General features: G+C 40.0%; 1 protein-coding gene across 2 annotated transcripts in view; it reads right to left on the bottom strand.

Annotated features, from left to right (window-relative positions):
* The window catches only part of LOC126520840 (ATP-binding cassette sub-family C member 9-like), a 47,649-nt gene that overhangs the window by 20,837 nt on the left and 2,129 nt on the right, over positions 1 to 24,683 (bottom strand). For both annotated transcript variants that reach the window (XM_050169627.3, XM_050169626.3), the window contains exons 3-16: positions 22,702 to 22,758; positions 21,301 to 21,489; positions 18,436 to 18,591; positions 15,432 to 15,569; positions 15,187 to 15,321; positions 10,820 to 10,982; positions 9,725 to 9,765; positions 7,857 to 7,994; positions 7,143 to 7,268; positions 5,203 to 5,395; positions 4,978 to 5,083; positions 3,904 to 3,999; positions 2,091 to 2,256; positions 1,504 to 1,641 (exon numbers count right to left, since the gene is read on the bottom strand). In XM_050169627.3, coding sequence (XP_050025584.2) covers positions 1,504 to 1,641; positions 2,091 to 2,256; positions 3,904 to 3,999; positions 4,978 to 5,083; positions 5,203 to 5,395; positions 7,143 to 7,268; positions 7,857 to 7,994; positions 9,725 to 9,765; positions 10,820 to 10,982; positions 15,187 to 15,321; positions 15,432 to 15,569; positions 18,436 to 18,591; positions 21,301 to 21,489; positions 22,702 to 22,758 — 1,842 coding nt within the window. The remainder of the gene's footprint in view (positions 1 to 1,503; positions 1,642 to 2,090; positions 2,257 to 3,903; positions 4,000 to 4,977; positions 5,084 to 5,202; positions 5,396 to 7,142; positions 7,269 to 7,856; positions 7,995 to 9,724; positions 9,766 to 10,819; positions 10,983 to 15,186; positions 15,322 to 15,431; positions 15,570 to 18,435; positions 18,592 to 21,300; positions 21,490 to 22,701; positions 22,759 to 24,683) is intronic.

Genomic DNA, 24,683 nt, shown 5'->3' with positions numbered 1-24,683 from the left:
CTACGCCACTGAAAAAGATCTTTGACAAGGGGCCTGTTTCACTCCTACACATTTAATGCAGCACCATCTAGCCTTCCTTATTATTCTTTTTTCCACATGAGTCACTAGGCAGAATTTAAATTTAAGACCAAAATTGCAGCCCCTTACAAAAGAAAAAAGAAAGTCCTTACAAGCCACACCTTTTTCTTTAAAGCACTGAAACTTGAGCAAGTCGGTATGAATTCATTGTGCCTAATGGTGCAAGGAAGCACATGCACAGGGAAGAAGGGACAAGAGAGGGCACTTCCTCTTTAACTTGAAGCGATACTAAAAGAACTGCACTGAAGCAATGTGGAACTATACAAAGGTCCTCGAAATGCTCAGCTTATCAGGGAAATTATCTTAGCACAGCTCACTTTAAATAGAATCTACTCGGGAGTTCTTCCCCAATATCAGCCAAGTTACCCTGGAACTTTATTTTTCTTCATTACAGAATTACCAAACCATGTGCAATCCTGCATAAATCTGCCATTTATATCAGCAATTTATTTTTTTCTGATGTTTACAAGAACAGTTTCATAATGTATCACAAAAATGGTAAAGTATTGTTTGTATGTGTATCCCTCATTTGTACAGCAACTAGTTCATTTCTTCAGTGAAAAAAGATTTGTTCAGGTGCAAAAATATACATCTAGCTCATAAATGAGAGTTGGTTTTTCTATCTCAGTCAGAACCGTTCCAACACCTGTCTTTTCTACTTTCTCGCGTAATCACTTGTTACCAGGAGCCCAACCTCACAACCTCCTTCGGTGTTGTAACTTTAGGTAGCGCATACCCTGAAAACAGCAGTTATCTTATTATCTATGAAAGCAAAAACAGCAGTTCCCTGAAGCGGCATGCATTTTTCTTCAAATTAAAAACTTTCTTTCTGAGAAACCCGTATAGGTTTCCTCTGTAGCTTTTTGCTACAGCAGGGTAGATGACAAGTTTTCCTTTTCATAAAGCTTTTGCCACCTTGCTGGCTACCACAGAATTTATTCGCTAACCTCACCAACTGTTTTGTAATACTATTTACTAGAAAACTGCAAATATATTTCAGAAGAATAAAAAATAATTCTTTACTCCGATGGTGGGCCCGCTTCACAATGGAAAGAGTAGATAAAGGCGCAACCAACTACATTCATACACTTAAGGAGCATGGCCAGCAGACTCAATACTCCAACAAATCTTATTGTGCATACTCGCACAGATACTAAATAGAGAAAATCTAAATAATAGCATAGACTTGTTTTTACTGCGCTTACCACACATGTCATACAGGCACAATGAACTGGAAGTACAACAAACTTCAAATAAAAATAAATGCAAACACAAGTGAACGAAAGTGTTTATCTTGAGCGTTCATAAATGTTTGAAGCGTGCCTTTTTGTAAAGCATAAATGGCAAAAATGAACCTGTGATGTCAGTTACCTTTGTTAATTTAATTTTTTTAAACATGCAACAATATGCTAATATTATTATTACCTTGGATGCATGAAATAGCAGGTCCTGCTTGTGAGTCACAAGGACAACAGTCCGATGTCTCCTTAGCAGAAGACTTCTGATGCCTTGCTCAAACACATGCATGCCAACATGAGTATCCAGTGCTGAGAGTGGGTCATCCTAGTCAAAGAAAAACAAGTTACGCTTAGTTCACCAATGCTCAACGGGCAAAAAAAATGCTTTGCTTCAATACGGTGCCCTAAGCTAAGCTGATAGACAATTTAAAAGTAGCCACAGCCCATATTTATGTGTTACCTGTCGCAGTCAATCAGTGGCTATTTCACTGTGCGGCTTAGCACGGGGTCGTGAGTTTGAATCCCGGCTGCGGCACTCGCATTCCAACGATGGCTGAATGCAAAAATGCTTGCATATTGTGCTTTGGGTGCATCTCAAAGAAACCCAAGAGGTCAAAATTATTTTGGAGCTTTCCACTATGGCCCCCATCATAACCTATCGTGCAGTTTCGGGTTGTTAAACCCACAATTTAATTTTAGCACATTTATGTGCTACTATTACAGTAGGAGTTAGGTATGGCCCAATGGCCTCCACTTTGCCAACGAAAGCCTTACCAAGATAACTGCTTTGGCTGGCGAGTAGAATGCTCGAGCAAGAGCGATTCTCTGACGTTGCCCCCCGCTTAGGTTGAAGCCTCGCTCGCCGATCTCTGTCATGTCACGTGCTGGCAACAGGTCGATGTCTGGCTGGAGTGCACACGCTTGAATCACCTGGTGATATCTGCAAATAGTTTAAGGCAGGCAGAAAGCTGGGCTAGTTGGTTGCTAGTTGGTTGGGCGGTTGTTTGACATCCGCACATGTGTGACATATTTCAGTGCCCTTCTTGTACATTGCAACTTATGTAACAGCGTGAAACATGAGGAAGGGACGATGACAGACACTGAGTGAAAAGAGTGCTGCGCTCCTTTCATTCAGTCTCTATCGTCGTCCCTTCGTGATGTTTCCCACTGTTACATAAGTTGCAACAAAGCAACTAGCCCAGCAAGCAACCACTCCTGTATATGTTTTTCAGTTTGATATTTTGTCTTTAGCACTGCAAATATGTCATGTGATAGTTAGAAGTTATTTTCGTATTCCTGTTACATAGCTTCCCATAAAAACAAGTTACTCCGGCACTGCAATTGTTTAGCTACCACGGGGTTTGTCTAATCTTCATTTACGTGGCTTCAGATGTATTTATGACATTTTTTCTTACGCTCTATATTTCCAGGTTTCCTAGCAATCATAGTTTTCTAAACACAGCATAACAATGCGTCTCTGCGTACATGCATGATCATTGCAAATTGCTGCATTTATAATGTGCTATTTTGTTCAAAATTATCAATCGCTAAGTCGCCAAGCCATTTGAAGCCAGAAAGACAATGTTTAGTCAAATCAATGCACTACTACCCATAACTTCCAATGCTCGCCGAACCGCAACACTTGCAGTTTCTGTAGGCACTAGAGCCACAGTTACTTACAGTAATTTTTGTAGGAAATTCTATGCCTGTTAAAGCGGGCATAGAATATCACCAAATATTGCAAAAGTGAGCAACACTTTGCACGTGCCAGCGGTCCACAAGTGACCTAGCAAATCACGTCTTTTCCCAAAATATTTTTCGCTGTAGTGTGAAAATAGCAGGCATTGATGAAGTAGAAGAATGGCTTTTTGGGAACTGATGAAGCGAGCCTACATTCAAAGTTGTGACTTGTTGCGGCACTCATCTTCTCACCATTGAGACCAGCACCTTATGCATTTGCCATGGCTCTGACCACGCTACAAGTGCAGATTTCCAGCAAGGCCGAGATCCACAGGAATATTTAGCGTACACAGAGTTACAGGCAGAGTGGCAACATCACAGTTCGTCTACAATACCAGCTTCAACCACATATACAAAGCTGTTCCCTAATAGGAGGAATGCCTTATTGGTATTCAATTCAATATACACTTAACATTATGCACCTACTTTTTATTTAATGTTAAAAAAAGTAAAACAAGATGGAAAAAATTAAGTTGTGAATACTACCTCTGATACAGGTAAATTTAATGAAATATTTGCTTACGGCAGTTCACAGCAAATTTAAGATGCTACTGCTGCTTGGATACAAATTAAGTGTTTGCCCTAAGAGTGCACAAACCTGTACAGCCGCCATCAGACTTAACCCAAACAAGGACATCATGATTGCAGAGAATTTAACAGGATATGCCAGGCTATAACAAGAGGCATCGATGATATTCAGAAGACACTAAGTGTGTACTTGATAGAACTGTATTCAAGAAATGAGCCACTTTTGTTAAGAACATACATGAAAAGGTGCTTGAAGGCGTGTTTTGATTTAAGCCTGACGGCAACATTACGCCTTGTGTTTCAACAACTGGTGACGCACCTCCGGCCATCATACTGCTGTCCAAAGAGGATGTTCTCCTTGAAAGTGGCATTCAATAGCCATGGTTTCTGCGGCACGTAGGCAATGCAAGTGGTGCTGAAAAATAAAGAATAAACACAGCATATTTTGAATGTATTCAAGAGATGCTTGCACTGCAACTCAAACTGTAATGAGTGCAATATGAAATTAAACCCAAATCCAGTTGGATGAACGACAGCAGCAGGGCCTGTTATACACACTGTGGTACCCACATTTCAGCAGGTTTGCTTGACTAATTTAACGGAGAGAAAATTTCACACTATTTAACACTAGGAGAGAGAGGAATCATAGAATATTACGTAGTACTCTGAGCAAGCAACAGAAAATTTTGTTTTTTTGCACATAAGCTGAAAAAAAAAATGGAATTGAACCCATTATTCTCATTGGGTAGCTAGAATGCAACCTCTGAAGGACTGCACAAATGGCCCAAATAAGTGCTAAAGCCTTCGAACATGCCATTTGTCACAATTACAATATGGCTTAGCTGAGCTTCTGCTGCAGCCCGAATTTTAATTGATGCCATGGGTGTCACAAAATGCATGGCAAAAGTGCAAATATACCTGACGTGGCCAATTAGGGAGAAAAAAGAAAAAGAAGAAAGAAGGTGGGGGAGGCACTATGTTAATGAAATAAGCAGAGAAGGACAGTACGAAGAATCAAGATTGCATTTCTTCTAAAACGCTTGCCTGTTTTCGAGCAAAAAAGAACCACCTTTGTTTGTTTTTCATTGAGTTGTAAGGAAAATTGTTTACAAACTTGGTCAACCTTCTATTCACACTTAAATTTTGCTGTATTACAGCCAGTTTATGAAGATGACAATACAGGTTTCCTCAGTAAAGAAGCTTCACAGTTGAATTTTCGTGCTATAATTGGGTCTTAAACTGCCAAGCTTTCTTTCTGCTAAGCCTGCATGAGTTTCCTTTGCAGCTTTGCGTTACTCTTAGTGGATGAAAATTTTCCCTTTCCTGAAAATGACAAGCAGTTGAATAAGTTTTCCGTTTCACACATGGTTACCCAGACGGGAAAGAAACGTACTTTGCCCAGTGGACAGTCCCCTTGTATGGTGTCAGTTCACCCAACATGCCAGCTAGAAGAGTTGTCTTCCCACTTCCAACTGGTCCTACTATTATTGTGAGCTTTCCTGGAGAGAGGCAAGCAATGGCAAATGCACTTCAGGTGGATAGAAGCAGTTTGCAATTATATTACTGTAAACAAACAAGGCAGAAGATGAGTGTGGCCTTATGTAAGGTGCCTGCTTACCGGTGGGTACTGTGACATTGATATCCTGAAGGATGGGAATTTTGGTGTTGGTGTCGTAGGTGAAATAGGCATGATTCATGTTTATCACAGCAGGGCTGTCGATAGGAGAGTAGGCATCTGACAGGAAGACGTCGGAGTCGTCGCCTGTAGATGCTAGGAACTTGTCTAGTAGTTCATTGTCTCTTATGTTGAGCTGAAAAGCATGACATTAAGATGAATGCAAGTTTTATTGGTGACTAGCGCCATTCGATACGATACGGCTTGATGCAATTCATCCCAAAATTAGACAAAAGAAGCATCATAAAGTGCATGGCAGGCATTTGTAGCAGTGACTTCTAAATGCACCTGCTGCTGAAAATTTCAATTTAGTAGTGGCTCTTCACATTATCTCCACGGCACAAAAAGAAATGCTTACTAAATTAAAAATATATACAGCATAGTCTTCTGCCAAAAAAATCTTGCTGCAGTATTTGTATGAAACCCTAGATGATGTGCCTGGAGGAAAAAAAAGAGTGCTTTTAAAGTGGAAGGAGAACCCTCCACTTTCTAGGTCAACAAAAGTGCTTAACGGGCACGCATAAATTAAGAGCTCTGGTCTCTTAATAACAACATATGAGTGTGTGGCCAGCAGTACTGTCTGTGCCTTCTTGATACCATCAGTGCTAGTGGAAAGTCACCAAGTGCAAGTTACGAAAACCAGATGCCTGTCTTCAGGCCATGTTCATTGTGTGAAGCACACGCGCATAGTTTATCAGATGCCTTCCGAGAGCCTGGGGAAGTCATTTGGCAGTGTACACGGAAACCACAACTTGTGTGCTTCTTGATATCAATGTAGATCAAGGGTGGGTACCGTATTTTCTGGTCCATAAGCTGCATCCTTGTATAAGTCGCACCTATGTATAAGTCTCACACCCTCAAAATAGCAGCTTTTCCAAAAAAATCATATATAAGTCGCACCAATGTATAAGACACGCCTGTTCATTCAGTAAGTGATTTAAAAAAGAAAAGCACTGACGTTTTACTTTCTCAACACGGGTCATGTGCAAGCATATTGGTGCCAGCGCTATAGAACTGCAATAGCAATGATATGTACACTCCAGGCACATTTCTGCCGTCGTGGTTGCCGCAATGTTCTGTACAAAGTCCAAGGGCGATAACATGGTCCCCGCGCACCGTATGCTGTAGGTGCAAGTGAAAGTGTGCGACAGTGAGCAAATGACACACAAGAGAGGAAAGCGGGCAGGCAGCGCAGAATGGAGGGGGTGCATTGTACTCTGGCAGCAACTGCGCAGTTTGTGCAGTGTCGTGCACTGCATCTTGAAAGCGATCTGTAGATGCGATGACTTTGGAGTCGGTCGACTTGCGGTCGGCCTGCCACTGCCACTTCTGTTGCTGTTCCGTCCTTCTCGCACAGTGCTTGGCAACTCGATCATGAGAAGAACTCCGTACCTCCATAATGCGCACACAACCCGTAGCTGCCAGACTATGCCAACCCAGTGTGCTTTGCCTGGCCATCGCATCCAATATGGTCTTAATGGCAGCTTTTTCCAGTGGGGGGGGGGGGGGGGGGGGGTAGGAAGGGGGAGGGACCTGTATAAGACGCATCATTCTATAAGACACACCAACGAAAAATTCAGAAAAGAAACAACTTATACAGCGGAAAATACGGTATATGGCTTTTTCAGTGGTCTCAATCTTTCGTAATAGTGCTAGCAGTTAGGTTAGCTTTGGTTTTTTTCAGAAATGCTGCAAAAAGTGCCACTGGCCACATGCTCATTGTTGCTTTGATAGAGCTTGGCTCTTTATCTTATACAGCTATACAGCAGAGCCAAAATGATGGTGTGTAGTAACTCAGGCACATGCCAAGGAAAGACAAGAAAATAATGTGAAGGAATGGTACAAGGCTTAAGCTAAAAGGACACAAACAAATGTGATCTTACCAGGACACTACCACTTTCAGGGTGAAACTCGACAATAGCTTTAGGCATGTCATCTTTTTTTCTCCATGGAGCCTCTGTGCCAACTTCAGGCTGGCTAAGGAAATCCGACAATCTCTTTGTGCTGACCTGAAATGATATTTGCGTTTCTTTAGCTTTATGTATTCAGAAGCCCTTGCCTCTAACTTCATGTCACACTTCAATGCCACGCCAAATAATTGCCTAGTCTGCAAAATTCCGCCAAACACAACATATATGCAGATACAAGTCCCATTGGTAAAAGGTTTCCATTGAGATTAATCTTATCCTATCACAAACTTACCTTGTCAGCAGTTGTACAGTCAGCCACAAAAGTTTACAGGAGAGAGGCTCCACAACAACTGTAAATTTAGGCTCCGTTCAGACATGACACTTCTAATTTTATGTGTCACTGTGTGGGTTGCATACCGAAACTTTGAATTTAACACCATCTGCCCAGGCTTCGAGAAAATTTAGCTTTTTTGACAAATACCATGATCCGTAAATCTTTGTGGCTGAATATACATGTAACAACAACAAATAGGACTCGTCTTTGGCACAAATACTGCTAGAAAACCTTTCTTTCTTTCTCCTTCAATCTTCCAAAGAACTCTCATTCAAATTGAGCATTAAAACTGAGCTAAGTTCTCAACAAGCACCCAACTAAATGAAACACAAGTAGGAATGAAAATTACTCACAATTGCATTGATGACAATGGGGATGACAACGGGAATGATGTAGAGTGGAACGGTGAGCTGATTGAACAGTGCGAGACCAGAGAATACTTGCGAGGGTGTGAGTGGTCTGCCTTCGATTACGGAGTAGAGAGAAAATGTCTGAAAAGTGAATGAAAATAAGCCTTACAAGCTTGAAATACAGCATCTTTGCAAAATTAACTTTAGAAAGCATTCTTTTGCTCAGGTTTTGTCACTTCTATCTTGAGCTCTGGCAGGAACAATGGACATGCAAGGCTTGTACGAAAGCTGACACTGGCATACAACATTCGCTGTTCAAGATCAAGTTTGTCTTATGTATACTGCAATGTGCTTGCTTGTCATTTGTGTGGACAGCATGTTTCACTGTTAAAGTCAGCACCAAATAGGTATGTTGAGAATGACTACAGCTGCTTTAACATGAAGGTATTGGCCATAATGTTGTACAAATGTAGATGTATCTAACATGCCACATCAAGTAATCTTTTTCTATGAATTTGAAACATTCAAGTTGGTTTAAACACTAGTTAGTCATTGCCTTTAAGAGCACAAGTTGGCTTAAACACTGGTTAGTCATTGCCGTTAAGGGCAGATAATACTGTGCAACAAGGTCTGCTCTTGAAGGGTAAGCCGATTTAGCATTTAACATAAGTTTCTAGAATTGTTCAAATTTTAAAGGGGCACTAACGAGAAAAAGCGATTTGACCTGCGTTAATAAATTACTTTTTCACAAATACTAACACAGCCACTATTACCATGAGACGCTGCTTGTTAGGCCAGAAAATATGCAAAAATGTGAGCTGGGTGGCGCCGCTGCCTTGAAATTCCCGCACCAACTAGCTATGACGTCATGGATTTTGATGCCGTCTGCTCCGACCAAGTCAAACTTTAATTGGTTAAAATGAATTGCGGTGTATCCTAAAAGAGCCAAAGACTGAACTTCGGAAGGGTGAAAAGCTTTAGTGAACCACAATGACCAAAATGTGAAAAATCACTGTGTCATTTGTGACATTACACTGATGTGCCGGCCCTGGAGTTCTGGCGTGAAATTCAAGAATGAGAAAGAAAATGTTTCATCGCAAACTAGACAAGGACAAAATAGAGACACATGCAAACAGGACCAGCACTGAAAATAAATCTTTGACCACCATTTTCTTTTTTAATAACCAACCTACTACCGCAAAATCAACAGAACTAGAGTTCTTCAATAATACTTTATCAATCTAAACTAATTCAGTGATTCTTCTTAGTGAGCCTTTAAAGTGATGGGTGATATTGTTACAAAAAGGAAGGCCGATGCTCAAATGTATTTACAACTATTTACATGGGGAAAAGTTACATGGGGAAAAGCTAAATCGCGCAGGCTCGTACAAAGGTCACAGCTCCAGGATACAGTCTATCACTTCCTCTTCGTCTCCCTCTTGTGAACACAGTCCTGTCCAAACGCACCGTAACAATATGATGCACTAGCTGTACATCTATCCTAAAAAATTAGTCTGCAGGTCCTTTTGTCAAATGAGCTGCAGCCGGTGCCAATGTAATAAATTAGGTGTCCCTTTTAAGAGTGGACCATAATGCTTCTCATGTCTTCATCTCTTTCATCATTCTGAAGTGAAATCATCTTCCATCTTGCCTCAATTTATCATTCGCTGCCTGTTTCATTAAAAGACAGCTTGATCATGAAAATGAATCTTCTGGTGTCATAAAATGCTGCTCAATATTTTTTGAGAGGTCAACTAAGAAAATTGGGTGCCCCAGTTCGAGGAATGGCAAGATTTTGATGTTTGTAAATGTGAAGAAACGTGTGCTAAGGTATGCAAATCACTTTTTGATTTAATACACAGTTTACTTACCACAAGGGTCAGCAAGATCGCAGAACCCTGTGTGATGAAAGCTGAAAAAGAAAAGAAAGAAAGAAGAGAAAATGACAAGATGAAATAGACATTGCAGCAGTAATTAATATGGTTCAATAGAGGAGCTACGTACTACCTGAATGAAGTAGGATTATGGTGAGATCCGCCAAATAATATGATGTAGGAACAGTTTTAGGAGATTTTGATATGATTTTCGTGCACTTGATTTTGTGGAGTATAAGTCGCATTCCCCCCCCCCGCCAAATTTTTCTTGATGCTTTTTATACAATGGTTCAAATTTTATGCATAAAACCATGCATGCTGGTGCAACCAATATGAGCGTTCTTTCCCTGAACACACTACACCGCAGCGGCAAGTCAGCAACGTGCCCACAATGTTCAGAGGCCAACGACGGTGACCCAGCACTGGCTGAACAGGATGAATTTTTTTTTACTGTTTCAGAGGATGAGGCCTTCAATGGCTTCGAGTGTACTGCGGTGAATGTTGGTTTTCTGCTGGAAATTGTGGCTTGTAAAATATCTTTAACAGGAATTTAAAAATTAAATTATGGGGTTTTACGTGCCAAAACTACTTTCTGATTATGAGGCACGCCGTAGTGCACCTAAATCTAAGCACACGGGTGTTTTCGCATTTCGCCCCCATTGAAATGCGGCCGCCGTGGCCGGGATTCGATCCCGCGACCTCGTGCTCAGCAGCCCAACAGCACAGCCACTGAGCAACCACGGCGGGTAACAGGAATTTAGTGCCTTGAAATGGGTAAGTACGGCATTTTGCAATGAGAGTACAAGCATGTATAATTGTGTTTCCTCACGCTGCCTGAGTTAAAACAGATGTGTCTTGTACACCGATGCAACTCATACGCCAATTCTTTCTTCGAAACTCGTGAAAAGCAGGATGTCAGGCTTATACAAAGGTGCAACTTATTGCCTGTAAACTATGGTAATTAGATTTGTTAGACAGTGCCAGAAGAAACAAAACTTTAAAAACATGTCACTTTCAGTCACCCTGTGCAGCAATATGAAGGAAACAAATGCTTGTATCTATAGATCTGTGAGGTTCAATATGTTTACACACTATTAAGCGCAACAAATATTGCATCCTTCTTCAGAACAGCGAGTTCTTCTTTCCGTATCTGCTTGACCATGTTGGCGTACACTTTCTCCCAGCCATGGAGCTTCAGCAGTTTGATTCCTTGAAGCAATTCACTTGTGTGCTTTATGCGCTTGTCTGAGATCGACTGAAAGAAAAAAAGAAAAAGAAAAGAAAGAAGGGCATTAGTGGCTGTCAGAGGGTTGACATATGTTTTGAGTGAAGAAACAGAAAATGAGTTACAGGCAACAGCAGCATACCAGTAAAAGCTTCACAGATGGCTGATAAAGAGACCAATTTTAATTGAAACCCTGTTGTGTTGTGCAATGCAAGCGTCATAAAATAAAAGTGCACATATAATATGGCAGCTTCAAGCATAAACTGACAATTTTTGCTCATTTTAATTTAATTTCTGTAAAATTACAATACAAAATTATTCGTCTATGCAAGTACAATATAGTATACTTAAGAGACTTTCTTAACCACTCACTCTTCGCCTAAAATGAAGCTGCAAGGATACCGATATAGATCATGTACAGCAAATAAACCAAAGGCTGATAGAGCAAAACAAAATAATATAGGCACTGATTCGGGAGCTAATGAATTCAGCTGTGATCAACTATAGGCAGCTCCAACAAACCTTATTGCTGCTTGAGCTGTGAGTGTTTCCTAACACCTTTCAGTTATTGCCAAGTAAATGCATCTCTTTCACTATGATGCAAATGGCTACATCACGAGCCTTCACAACTATTTTTTACCATATTGGGATGCTATGTCTCTTTCTGCAATCAGAATAATATAGTTTGTCATGTTAGTCTTTTTTTTTATTGAACATCCTCACCTCAATGCTTCGCAAGTGTAGTTAATAAAAAAGGAGCATGTCAGGCTTTGCAATGGTATTGCAGTAGGAAAAGTGTAAAGAAAGCTACAGACACATGTGAGGGCATAGTTGAACCAAATTAGCCAATACATTCTCGAGCAAAATTATGAATGCTATTAGCATTCTTAGGATACATCACACACTTTCTGGTGTCTCTGTCTATCTGCCTGTCTACCTGTCTGGATGATGGACTGTTTCCCGGCAACTTGGGTCACTGGTTAATTTGTGGTCAAATTAGTAGAGCGTTGGGCTACTGTGCTGAGGGAACTCGGTTCGAAGCCAACCATTGACCAACTTCAGTCACTGGGTATGTGAGACTGCGTACATGCCACTCTGCAATGAACTTCCTTGATGCCAGCTTGGGTCACTGGATGTGTATTACTCTTCCATGAACCTCTTTGATGCAAACTTGTTTCACTTGGTATGCGCCACCTTGTCTGGATATATATACACGTGTGCCACGGGCAGACTTCATGGCGATGCAGTTAGGTGGTGCAGCACGTCCAGCAAGAAATGTGAGAGAGGAACCCGACTGTCATACACACCTTATACATGATGTCACTCTGTGGTGGTAGTATTACAATGTGTCACTAGATTGCTTCAATGCTAATCACATTAACACCAACATTCATCTTGAGATGGGTTCTGCGGGAATTTTATTACTGCATTTGAACCTTAATATAAGGATCACATATACAACGAATTATCGAATATAGCGAATCAACTAAAACGTTTCCCACCGATATCAGTGAGTAACGAATGTACTATGCTTATATAACGAATATTGTATATAACGAAGGTATTTTTGTGCTGTATGCAACTTAGTTACGAGCTTTAACTATATAGTTGAATTCCATTATTTGGACCCTGACGGGACCAAGTGAGCCGATCGAATTAAACAAGGTGCAGAAAAAAAAAATGCAAGAACACAGTGCCAATTTAGGCACTGTGCCAGTGCCACAGTGCCTAAAGTTAAGGTGCCTGTTAAAAAAACACCAGGTAGCCAAAATTAATCCTGAGCCCTCCGCTACAGCACCTCTCATAGCTCTAGCTAGAACTGTTTGGGGATGTTAAACCACAAAAGCCAGATCAAATGAAATCAATCAAAAAGGAATGAAGAAAAGGCTCTACATTTTAAGAAAATAACGGTGAGCACGTAAGCTTTTGAAAGCTTTTTCAGCAAGAAAATTTACTTGAATGTGTTGCCCCTTTTGCAGATTCATGCCATCTAGTAGACACGTAAGGATTGTTTAAATGTGTGCTTTAGCTGTTGAAAACATTTTACAATGCAGTATTATGTCATATCATAGTGTTCATAGTGTATATGTTCATGTACATACTAGCCATGCATATATGCGAGTTCAAATCCATTCTTGGGCAGAGCACATACAAACAAAGTACAAGAAATAATACAAGTCAAGCGCTAGAATGAAAAATGACAAAGAATACAAGATGAGTGCCGGAACAAAATACAAGAAAAAATACAGGACAAGCATGAGGAATACTTTCTCGTGTTTCATTTGTATGTGCACTGCACAAGAATGGATAGGTTACAATTTGCCCACTTTTTAATCCTTCAGAGTTCAAATGTCACACTAAACTTGGCTGCAATTAGCACCGTTTTCTTCCTACCATATCTATTGCTAGTAAAGTTTTCTAACTTTATTAGTGTGGGCCACCTGCTCTGCAAAGCAGGTGGCATTAAGAGGAAGCTTTAGTTCGGGCCCAGCTCTGATGTCGCCCATTCTAATACGTACACGTAAAACGCAGAAACACTTTTTTGGGATGACCACTGGGATCAGTTTAATGAAATTCGTTGCATTTGAGAGAAAATGTTGAATTCTAGTAACTGTCGAGAGCGGAATTTTCATTTATGGCCTGAAGTTTCTTTTTTAACTTCAAAAATTGGCAAATTTGAAAAAAATAGAAGCAGGAAGTTCACAAATTAGAAGTTCTGCATCAAGATCAGGTATCGCGGTTCTGTCAACTGAATCCGATAGAGCATCCAAAGCGGAAAAATAGAAGCAAGAAGTTTACAAATTAGTAGTTTTGCATCAAGAATAGATACCGCAGTTTTGTCAACTAATTCCAATAGAGCATCCAAGGCGGACAAGTTTGATATATAAACTTATATGTTACGTTAATTTGTTACATTGATTAAAAGTTTTTGGAAAGTCATACTCACATATTAGTCGTCAACGTGAGAGCCATGTATAACACATAAACTTTGTCCGATTTAGATGTAATATTCGATGTAATTTACAGAATTGTGATATCATTTTTCATTGAGGAGTTAGAGTTGTAAACTTGATAGTTACGCTTCCTGAAAACTTCCAATTTTCATTCATCTTTATTAAAAAGTTTATGACCTAAATAGAAAATTCATTACCAACAGTCACTATATTTTATCTTTACTAAGCTGCATGCATGCTATGAAAAAAACAAAGTGTTAAAGCAGTGATAAAGGCAAGAAGAAAGCAGAAGTGAAACGCGTACAAGACACGCTAAAGGCAACATTCAATGAAGAGTGGGTCACAGTTATCATTGCTTCCGTTAGCACTCTTTTTTTTTGTAACCACTTGAGCTATCGGGGCACATGAAGACAGAAGAAGCAATGTTCACAACTCAAGCACTTAACCCGGATCTATGTCAAAGTGTTGAAGATAAGCCAGTTCCTCAAACAGCCTTGTATACACAGGCTTTTCCTGCCTATGACTGTTCCCAGCAAGCTCTTGTACTGCGCAACTGGCTTGAGTTTCTAGAAACACTGCTTACTTTATACATAACGCTGCTCTTATATGCTCATTTTTCAATGGCCTATGGTTGCCTAAAAATAAAAATAAATGCTGGTATGTGACAAATGCATTAGCCATAATTTTCTTAAAATACTGTGTACCATGCTTTGGGTGCACACTGATGAACCAAAGTTGATCAAAATTAAGCTGGTACCCCCCCCCCCCCCCCAACTAAGATGTACTTAGTAATCAGATTGTGGTTTTGGCACAAGAAAACCCAGAATTTAATTTTAATTTCCTCAATATAGCTCGAAAGAGTGAGAGGCATGCTTGGCCCCTTTTGCTTGCTTCTTCTATATTCTCCGCTTAATGTACGTGGAATGGCTTTAAGCATGAAACACCTAATTTCATCTCTCCTTGGTTGCTAAGATAAGACAAGCCAAGCCAAGCTTGCCAAGAGTACCAAGATCAGATAAACAGCTCTGTTTAAGTTGAAAAGTGTCTTGATCTAACGGATAACACAGGGGCCACACCTGAAGAAACATATGAATGATATGTGGTAGACATAAAACGCAAGCACTGTTGAGATTAGACATTTATATTAGAGGAGTTCAGTTTAGGGGACAGCTTGTAGAATGCGCGGCTTGTGCACAACCAAACATAACCCCTACATGAGATTGAAAGGAAATCAAAAAATCTTAATAAGCAGGCACGACCAAGACAGAAGCTCACAGTACCAAGGACTCCTTCTGCAGCTCGGACAGCTTGGTGCAGATCCAATACTGCAGTGGTGCAAGGACGTAGATGGTAGCCGCACCTACAAGAGCGCTGTAGCCCAACTGCTTGTACAGTAGCACCAGAAGAATGATCAGCTGCAACACAGGGGCAGAAACAGATGGAAAAAAAAATGTCAACCTGCCAGACTCAATTGAGAGACCACATGACTTGCGCTTCCCTAAGAGCTTGTGCTAAGTCATCTCACCTTGACAGGCACGGCCCAGATATAGTGGCCCATGGAGAACAGCAGCATCACATTGAAGGAGTCCACTGACATGTGATTCACAGCCATGCCCACATCAATATCACTGGCAATGGCCAGAGACTTCAGGTACACCAAGCTCTGAAATATTTGTGACATTCAGATAATTTAGCCTCTGATTTCAATCTATCCATTCTGAAATTATTTTATAGCACTTTCCGCGTTCTTCAAGCAATACAGAAGTTTACAGAAGGATTCATAGAGGAAAGTTCATAGAGGTTCACAAGGAGTGCTATGTTTCTGGCATCTTTTGCCAACATCTGGTCCTTGTTTCACAAAAAGCCATGCACTATCATCATTCTTCAGTTACTCATGAGGACAATTATACATTCTTGTTTTAGGCCATGTCTGCATTTGAAACAAGCATAGACTATTATCGTCTAGCAACAACAGTAACAAGTTTTAGAAAGCAACAAACAGGCACTTCATTTACAGGTAACATCTTTTCCCACACATGCTCCTTGGTTAAACCTGCAGTTGCTAAAAAAAAAAAGAACTAGGTAGTTCAAGGTCATGCTTTTTGTCACGTTGGTTTCTATGCTGCTCATAACAGCACACAATGAAAGGATGAATAATTGTACCCTCAAGAACAAAACTAAATGAATTAGACCAGTCTAAATGTAATGTACATTGTGCCAGAGGCCATAGAGAAGTAAAAAAAAAACACAAGTTTGGCAGTTAAAGAAAAGTGCACCTCTTCTTATATCTATACTTATATTTACTTTTCACTACCTTGTTTCCAATTTTAACAAAAGAATGGTTGTTAGAACAAAAGAATTACAAGATTGCATGGACAAGTTTCGAACTGATACACAATATTTCATTCACTGAAGTTGGGCTCCTGATGTGACAACCTGAACTTTTTTTTAACACAGTCTTTCGTGCCGTAACAATAGCTTTGATTAAAAAAACTGAAGCTTAACAGAAACCTACACTTGATCATTGCACAAGTGCTGCTGGTATTTGCTTACATTAGGTGCTGTTTTTTCTACAACAGCTGAAAGGAAAGGTGATTGCTTTCACTACAATGGTCATAAAATTCCAACATCTTTGAAAGATGTTGCACCTTCAAACACATGATAAGGTACTTGAAGGGATTGACAACTGGCCAGAATGTGTTGTGAGACATTGATGGAAACAAAATGACCATGATTTATAGTGATAGAATCCAGCAAACTGTTTGTGATTTAAGGAGGAATTATAAATTTAGACTGGCAATGGAAGTCTCAAATATCATTAAGTGGCGAGGCCTGGAAGTGAAATCTTAGTACTTCAGGTGTACTTTATGAGGTTACTGTATGTAAGTCGACTGTTATTAAGTACAGCATAATAATTGCAGTTGGTATATTATCAGACACTGCCGCTTCATTCTATGCTTCGGAAATCAAAAGCGCATGCATGGCTACAACAACATGCTGAGCTCTGTATCATGTGTATTGTTTGTTTTAAAACCAGTTTGTTTTTAATCCGGATGGTTTTGATTTGAGTGGTTAAATACCAAAGCAGTTGGATGGGAAACCATGAAAACACATAGCTATTATCGCAGACATACCTTAACGATTTGGAAAACATGAATCGCAGGAACATCAGCTTGATCAACAAAGCCATCCTTTCTGACAGCTACGGCCACACTTGTCATCTGCCTTCCACTAATGCCTAAGTATAATCGCTATCGCGCTCACCAATCACTGTTTTCAGCATGCTTTCAGTGAATGACTAAATACTCACCGCGCATTGAAAAATTCTGATAAAGAATGTTCTACGGCGTTTTTCGCATTAGCACTTAATGATTAGACACTCTGACCGGTAAGCTTTCCATTGCTTTCCTTCGATTCCATTGCAAGAAAAGAATCTTGCAGAATGCTCAGAGGCTTTCATCAGCCAAGGCAACTGCAACCTAGCACAAAAAACTAAAATAGAAAATAAGGCAGGCATGTCCTATGGATGTCTAATGGATCTGCGCTGACCACTTGAGACAAGTCACCTGCACAAAGCTGTGACAACAGGAATGTATGCTTCATAAAGTTTACCACATACATACCGCATTCATGACACCTCACAGCAATCATCCAGAGATAAAGAATTTTATATGAAGTAAATGAGCTTCTTTTTCCTTCTGCTTAATGAACAAGACGAACTGCTGCTTTTCTGCAGCCCCAGAAAATGAGTTCCTATCAAGTGGAATTACTTCTTTGTTGAATTATCGTCATCCAATGTGCTGCAAGATTGGGTTTCTGTACTGCATATTGTTCTCTGAGACAGCACATGGTGAGAATCGTAGGAAATGTATGACAAATGCCAGATGGTTGCAATGAGAAAACTGAGAAAGTGGATATGTGGTGTTAGTGGTCAACAAACTAGTCATTTACAGCTAAAGAATTCACTTCCTTTGGAAGGAGGAGAAGGCAAGATCAAAAGCTTTGAGGACAGCTTGGCAGAGGTCATCACTCTGTACATGCATTGACAGCACAGAAAGAACAATGCCACAGCATTGCAGGTAAAATAGAACACAAAAGAAAGCCGAGTACCATCCAAGACATGTAAACAAGCATCACATAAAATACAACCATCTAGTATCAACACCTCTATGCAGTAAGAAAAATTTACAGTTGCAAAGACTGGTTACAATGACACTTTAAGGAAAATTTTGATTTTTAGATATCAAGGTGGTCGACAGTTATAAAAGTTGAGATGGTATGGCAAACTTGAGTGACTGAGTGTGCATGCTTTACTACAGGCAGGATTTTTCTTTTAAACTACAGATGAAGTGAATGCAGAAGGCAAGGTGGCATGTTTTCGTTGGGTTCAAAATCTATGCATGCAGCACATGACCAAATGAGCAAAGGTTGTGTCTGTCTTGAGTTTCACTTTCAACTGAAATGTACTCTAATGTAAATAAATCATTATTACTTTTATTAGATTATTACTTCAAGCTCATTTAACTTGCCTGGAGTGCAGACCGCACATGGATGCTTTCCATGATAGCCATGTGGTTGAAGTTGTTCGAAAATGTGCTCTGCATGAAGGTGGCTATCAAGATAACGAATGATAAGATATAGCCATTGCTCAATACTTCATCCGCTGTTGGATATGAGTCTGCACTCTGTAACAAAGCAAAGATTTACATGTGACATTATCATTCTCATTGACATTATCATTCTAGATTATATTGCAAATGCTATGTCACAGGGGGCAGTAGCAAAAGGCACTTCTTTCATGTTTGCCTGGTGAAAGCACTAATAGAGTTCAGAGGGGACTACAAAGAATAATGTTCAAGGTTCCAATTTTCGTCTGCTCAAGTGAGTTAAAACACATCGGTAATATATGTGGTGCTATAGCGTGAAACAAGTGGCAAATTAGTATGCGATCGATGTGCTCACTATACAATGAAATGTTGCTGCAGACATCATTTTATTGCATGGTTGTCTCAAACATCCTGCTGCAGATTAACACACCACATTTTGGTGGAAAAGTTGACACTGTCAACCAAGCACATCAAGTGAATTACAATGAAAATTTTTTTAACACGAAGTTATACAACACTTTCTTAGACCTGTAGCTGTGGTAGCTAGCACCCAGTCCAAAAATTAAGGACACTCTCTTATTAGCTGAAGCCACAACCTGCCATCACAGTGGTAATACAAACTGAAAATGCTTGACCTGTTTCAAATGACCTAATATATATATATATATATATATATAGGGTGTTTCAGTGAACACTTTCAAAATTATTTAAAGGTTGCCTGTGTCAGATAGCTCAATTCTAGTTTATGAGCCGGTCTACTCGAAGCGGCGGACACTACTTGCACAATAAATTGAAATGCAAAATCAACTAATTAACAATAATTCACTAATTAAGTGTTTAGCTATTTATCTTATGACCCATATTGCAATTCACAAATTCTAGCAGTGGACTTCGCAAGCCGGATCCACTTGGAATGAATTATCAGGACGACACCAGTTTCAAGATATAAATTCCCGAACTGTGCATGAAACGATGTTTTGTTAACAAATTAACTGGAATGCCAATGCATTTCTCCGCAATGTTCGGGAATTTACATCTCGAAACCGGTGTCATCTTGAAAATTTGTTCCAAGTGGATCCGCCTTGTGAACTCCACAGCTATAATTTGTAAATTGCAATATGGGCCATAATGTAATTAGTTAAAACTTAATTAGTGACTTATTATTAATTTGTCAATTTTGCATCTCAATCTTTTTGTGCAAGTATTGTCCACCGCTTTGAGTAGACCAGCTCACGAACTAGAATTGTGATATCTGCCACAGGCAACTTTTAAAGATTTTTGAAAGTGTTCACTGAAACACCCTGTGTGTGTATATATATACATATTACTACAGTCTATGCTCGTAACAACGGATCCACTTAAAAATGACTTTCGAATTTAACGCACCGCACCACCACAGACTATCAGCTACAGCAGACGAAATTAGCGTCAGTTTTTGTCAAAACCAAGTGTATAAAATGGAATTTTGCTGTGTCGACACGGGCTGACAATTGACTTGCGAGGGTCAGCCGACAATCGCGGTTCAATATCACGCATGTGAGGGAAGAAGGCGGGGTGGAAGTGAACTGTCTTTCGCGCACGAGGCACACGAGAGGGGGGGGGGGGGGTGGCGAGGGAAATGGGGTTCTACTCCAGCGGCTGCTGCTTATGATGCAGCTGCGCGGGCACCATATCTTGAAAGTGATCTGCGATGTGGACAAAGTACGCCCAGTGCCGGAAGCTTCGTATGCGCTGTGCTTTCGACGTTTAGTTCGCATTGAAGCGAGAGACATCACGAAAATCAATTCACTCGCTGCTGCTCCTGTGCTTCCTCAATCCAATGTTTTGACAGCAACTTTCCGCGGTGATCCAGAGAGACGAGTTCATGTTTACCTGTGCACCGTGACACCATGCTTGTTAATTTAGTTAGTAAGCGAAGGTATACAAATTTCTACAGCCGATAAAACTACTATCCTTATTTCGCATAGCTGTCTATTAACTTGCTATCACGATCAATGCTCTGCCTCTCGGGTGAAACTGCAACATTTAATTTTTTTACTTTGGACGTTCGTCACTCACTCTTTGCAATAACGTTGCTACACATCGCGACCAATGTTTCGGAAGTGAGGCATTTCAGATATCATGGACCTCGGATAAAATGGTGATCTTTTGTCGGATTATCAGAGTCTGTTGTAACGAGAGTCAACTGTATTATAGTAGTTAGCTTTCGTATGTATTTATACATAATTATATTGTATTAGGTCTATATTTTTTGCTCTCACACAGATGCAGTCACTCCCACTTATGCATACTACTTGTGCACTCACATTTAAGGGGTTCCCGAATGGTTTTACCTCGAGGTCTTATTCTGAGATAGATCAAACAGAGTGTACAGCTAGATCAACTAAAGCTTAGACTGGTGCCCCTAGTGGTTGAGTTGAAGATACAAGTGTCTTCTATGAAAATGCATACTATTCTGCAAATATCTAATCATGTGGGCATCAAATTGGGATGTAGCTGAGGAAATATAACCCACAAACCTAGCCACACGTCACAGAATGAGTGGTATCGCTTCCTGCGGCCGAATTTTCTGTTCAAATGTGCACAAAGTTTATAGGCTTATCTTGAGCCTACCGTATCTCTAAAGAAGTGACAGGGAACATGTTAAGCAATACGTAATTTTCTAGTAATAATCAGTTACAAAGCTAAGTCAATATTCTTGCTTTAGGGTGTCGATAGAGCATGCACAATTTACAAAAGCTTTCTAAGTAGTACAGTCTCACTGAAGTGGCACAAAGGATTACTTACCACTTTGGAGATTTTGCTTGTGGTAACATCATCTACATACTCTAGTACCAGGCTGATGGACAGTGGACCTATCAGGCCAACAACATCTCCTATGACCTTGATGAGACCACCTGCTAGTGCTGTTCTCCAGTAGGTCTTCAAGAAACAGCACCACAGTGATACTCTGATGCCTTTTGCCTCTGCTTTGGCCTGAGAAAATAGCAGTGTCAGTTTGGTGAGCATGGGGTGGTGTTCATATGACAAACTCTACATATTCCACTCAGATATGGAGGAAAAGCCATAATGAAAGAACAGAACAAGAAATAAAATAAGAAAGGCTAAAGATTTCAAGCAACCTGATTTCATGTTATGCTTAATATGACTGTAATACCGCCACAATAAGCTGTCTCTTGCTAGCTACATTTGCATCTCCTTAACATTATGTTGGCTCTTAATACTAAAAAGACCAGAATATAAATATTTTGCATGTAAATAGACAATTATTTTGCTGAGTACTCAAATATTCATGACTTATTTACACACACATGAAAAAAGAAGAAAAGGAACACACCTAAACACTTAAAAAAATTAGACAGTGCTAAATGTGCATAAAGTAACAAACCTGACATTAGAGCAACATACTACAGGACAATGTAACTTTTGCTCGAATAAATCAAGATGCTTCCTGAATGACCTAGCCCACATTTACATCAGCTTTCCAGGTTGCTCAAATTAAAGAGCTTCCCTTAACATAGCTCTGCATTCAAAAGAAAAAGAGCCCAAGACCAGTTGGGCACATTTCATTGAACTCTTAACAAAACTGCCTAGACAAGACAAAGCTCACTCTGCTGAAATGTAGTAAGTCAATACAGAATTTGTGCTAGACCATTAATTTAGTTCTCTAATGCTGCAACCACCAAGCACCAGTAAATACCAGAGCATACTGACATCACTTTCAGGTAACGCACATCTATTCAAAGCACATAAAAATAATTTGCAACCCATGGTTGATGTCAAAGTACCATATTTTCCAGACTATAGCCCGCACATACTGTATAGTTTGCAGCGACAAACTTTGAGCTGAAAATAGGCTTTCTTGTTTAGATAATCTGCAACTAGTATACAGCTGGTGCACAAAAATTTATTGTGAAACTATAAGGCCCCAGGTCCTCTATTAGAAAGCATATAATTCGAATTTATTTGCTGATCTCACTATGTGCTTTAGAACTACAAAACATTCAAGGCACGTCAGGCCTCTTCTTTCAAGCGTGCCTACGATCCCCAAAAATTAAACAATGTATAGCTCGCACTTAGATAATTTGTGTCATGCGAAATTTTAACTTTCAAACAAGCATTGTTCATGGACAATAGCCCAAAAAATATGATAATCACAATGACAGCTATAAGGAAGAAACATTTTACCTTCTCTTTTGAATACACCTCATTAAATCGTCTGTACTGGTTCTCATTTGTGTGTTTCTGGAATAAAAGAAAAAAAAAGTCAGTGGTTTGTAAAGGAAAGCGTACTATATTGTAAAATTAACAAACAAATACGAACAAAAGTGCAGTTTGGCAGGAATGCATTTGTCAAAACCTGACAAGGAAACAAATGTCTTGTTTAGGCTATCAGGTGCTTAATGATAAGAAATTGATCTAAATACTGTAACTGCACAAACCCGCTGCTGAGGCTTTTCTTCACGTCAACTCCCTGTGTTCATAATTAAGGAAAAATAATTGCACTGGTGCTTGTAAATTAATAAACACTCCGATCGGCAACCTTCTGAAAGTTTTCGTAGGTGGAAAGAAGAAAAACAAAAAAACAGACACCCATATAATATATACAGAAAATAGCCCAAATTCATAAACATCACACTGCTGTAATCAGAGTGGGAGCAATGGCCCCCATTTTCTCCAGACAGTTATTAGAGAGGCTCGAAGAAACACTGCAGCAGCCTACACTGATCAAATGCATTAGATGTACAACTGTTGTGCTTACTTAGTGCAATTAGATGCACCTATAGCTACAAAGATAACATGATGCTAAGTAGTTTATGACATGTGCATAACATTCGCAAAAGGTTGCATTTTTTAAATGTTATTTTTAGCGTGCTTTGTGCACACGTGTCTAAAAGAAATATATGAATTTATTATGTGCTTCCTGAATGTAGAAGCAGTGGTCAGACAAGGGATGCTGCTGGTGCCAATATTTGAACAAGACAACTTGTCTTCATTAGGGCAATAACTGCTTCAACAAAAGCAAATGTTGCCCTGATGAAGTCCCTTTGTAGGAACTTTGGCTCCCTTGAGACCCCTTGTTCAACCTCTCTCTACTTATAGTCTCGGTCACCCGGTGATCCTCTGTAATGTACAGCTACAAATCAAGCTTTCTCCAAACAGAATCCCACCATGATATCATCATCATCATCATATTTTTTTATGTCCACTGCAGGACGAAGGCCTCTCCCTGTGACCTACAATCACCCCTGTCCTGCGCCAACTGACTCCAACTTGCACCTGCGAATTTCCTAATTTCATCACCCCATCTAGTTATCTGCTGCCCTCGACAGCACTTCCCTGCTCTTGGCACCCATTCTGTAACTCTAATGGTCCAACAGTTAGCTTTCCTATGCATTACATGGGCTGTCCAGCTCCTTTTTTTTTCTCTTGATGTCAATTAGCATATTGGCTGTCCCTGTTTGCTCTCTGATCTATGCTGTTCTCTTTCTGTTTTTCAACATTATGCCTCACATCCTCGTTCCATTGCTCTTTGTATGGTCCTTAACTTGTTCTTGAGCTTCTTTGTCAACCTCCAAGTTTTTGGCCTATATGTTAGCACCAGTAGAATGCATTGTTTTTTTCAATGATAGTGGTAAGCTTCCAGTCAGGATTTGGTAATGTCTGCCATATGCACTCCAGCCTATTTTTATTCTTCTGCAAATTTCGTTCTCATGATCAGGGTCCCTTGTGAGTAATTGACATAATCCTTCACAGACTCCAGAGGTTGACTGGCGATCTTGAGCTCTTGTTTCTTTGCCAGGCTATTGAGCATTATCTTTGTCTTCTGCATATTAATCTTCAACCCTACTCTTACACTTTCTCTGTTAAGGTCCTCAATCATTTGCTGCGATTAGTGCCCAGTGTTGCTGAACAGGACAACGTCATCTGTAAACCAAAGGTTGCTGGGGTATTCATCTCTGATCCTCCCTCCTAAGCCTTCCCACTTTAATAGCTTGAATACTTCTACCAAATGTCTTCTTGCCTGACCCCTTTTTTTATTCAATGCCGCAATCAATTTTTGCTTGTGAAATTTTTTTGAGGTGGTGTATTTAAGAGCACTCAGGTTTAGCCAGTGCATGATGAAAATATTGTTCATTCTCCAGTATATCCACTACACTTGCTGTGCT

Source organism: Dermacentor andersoni, chromosome 3 (genome assembly GCF_023375885.2).
Source record: "Dermacentor andersoni chromosome 3, qqDerAnde1_hic_scaffold, whole genome shotgun sequence".
Lineage (NCBI taxonomy): Eukaryota > Metazoa > Arthropoda > Arachnida > Ixodida > Ixodidae > Dermacentor > Dermacentor andersoni.
This window is presented reverse-complemented; position numbering and strand designations above follow the sequence as displayed.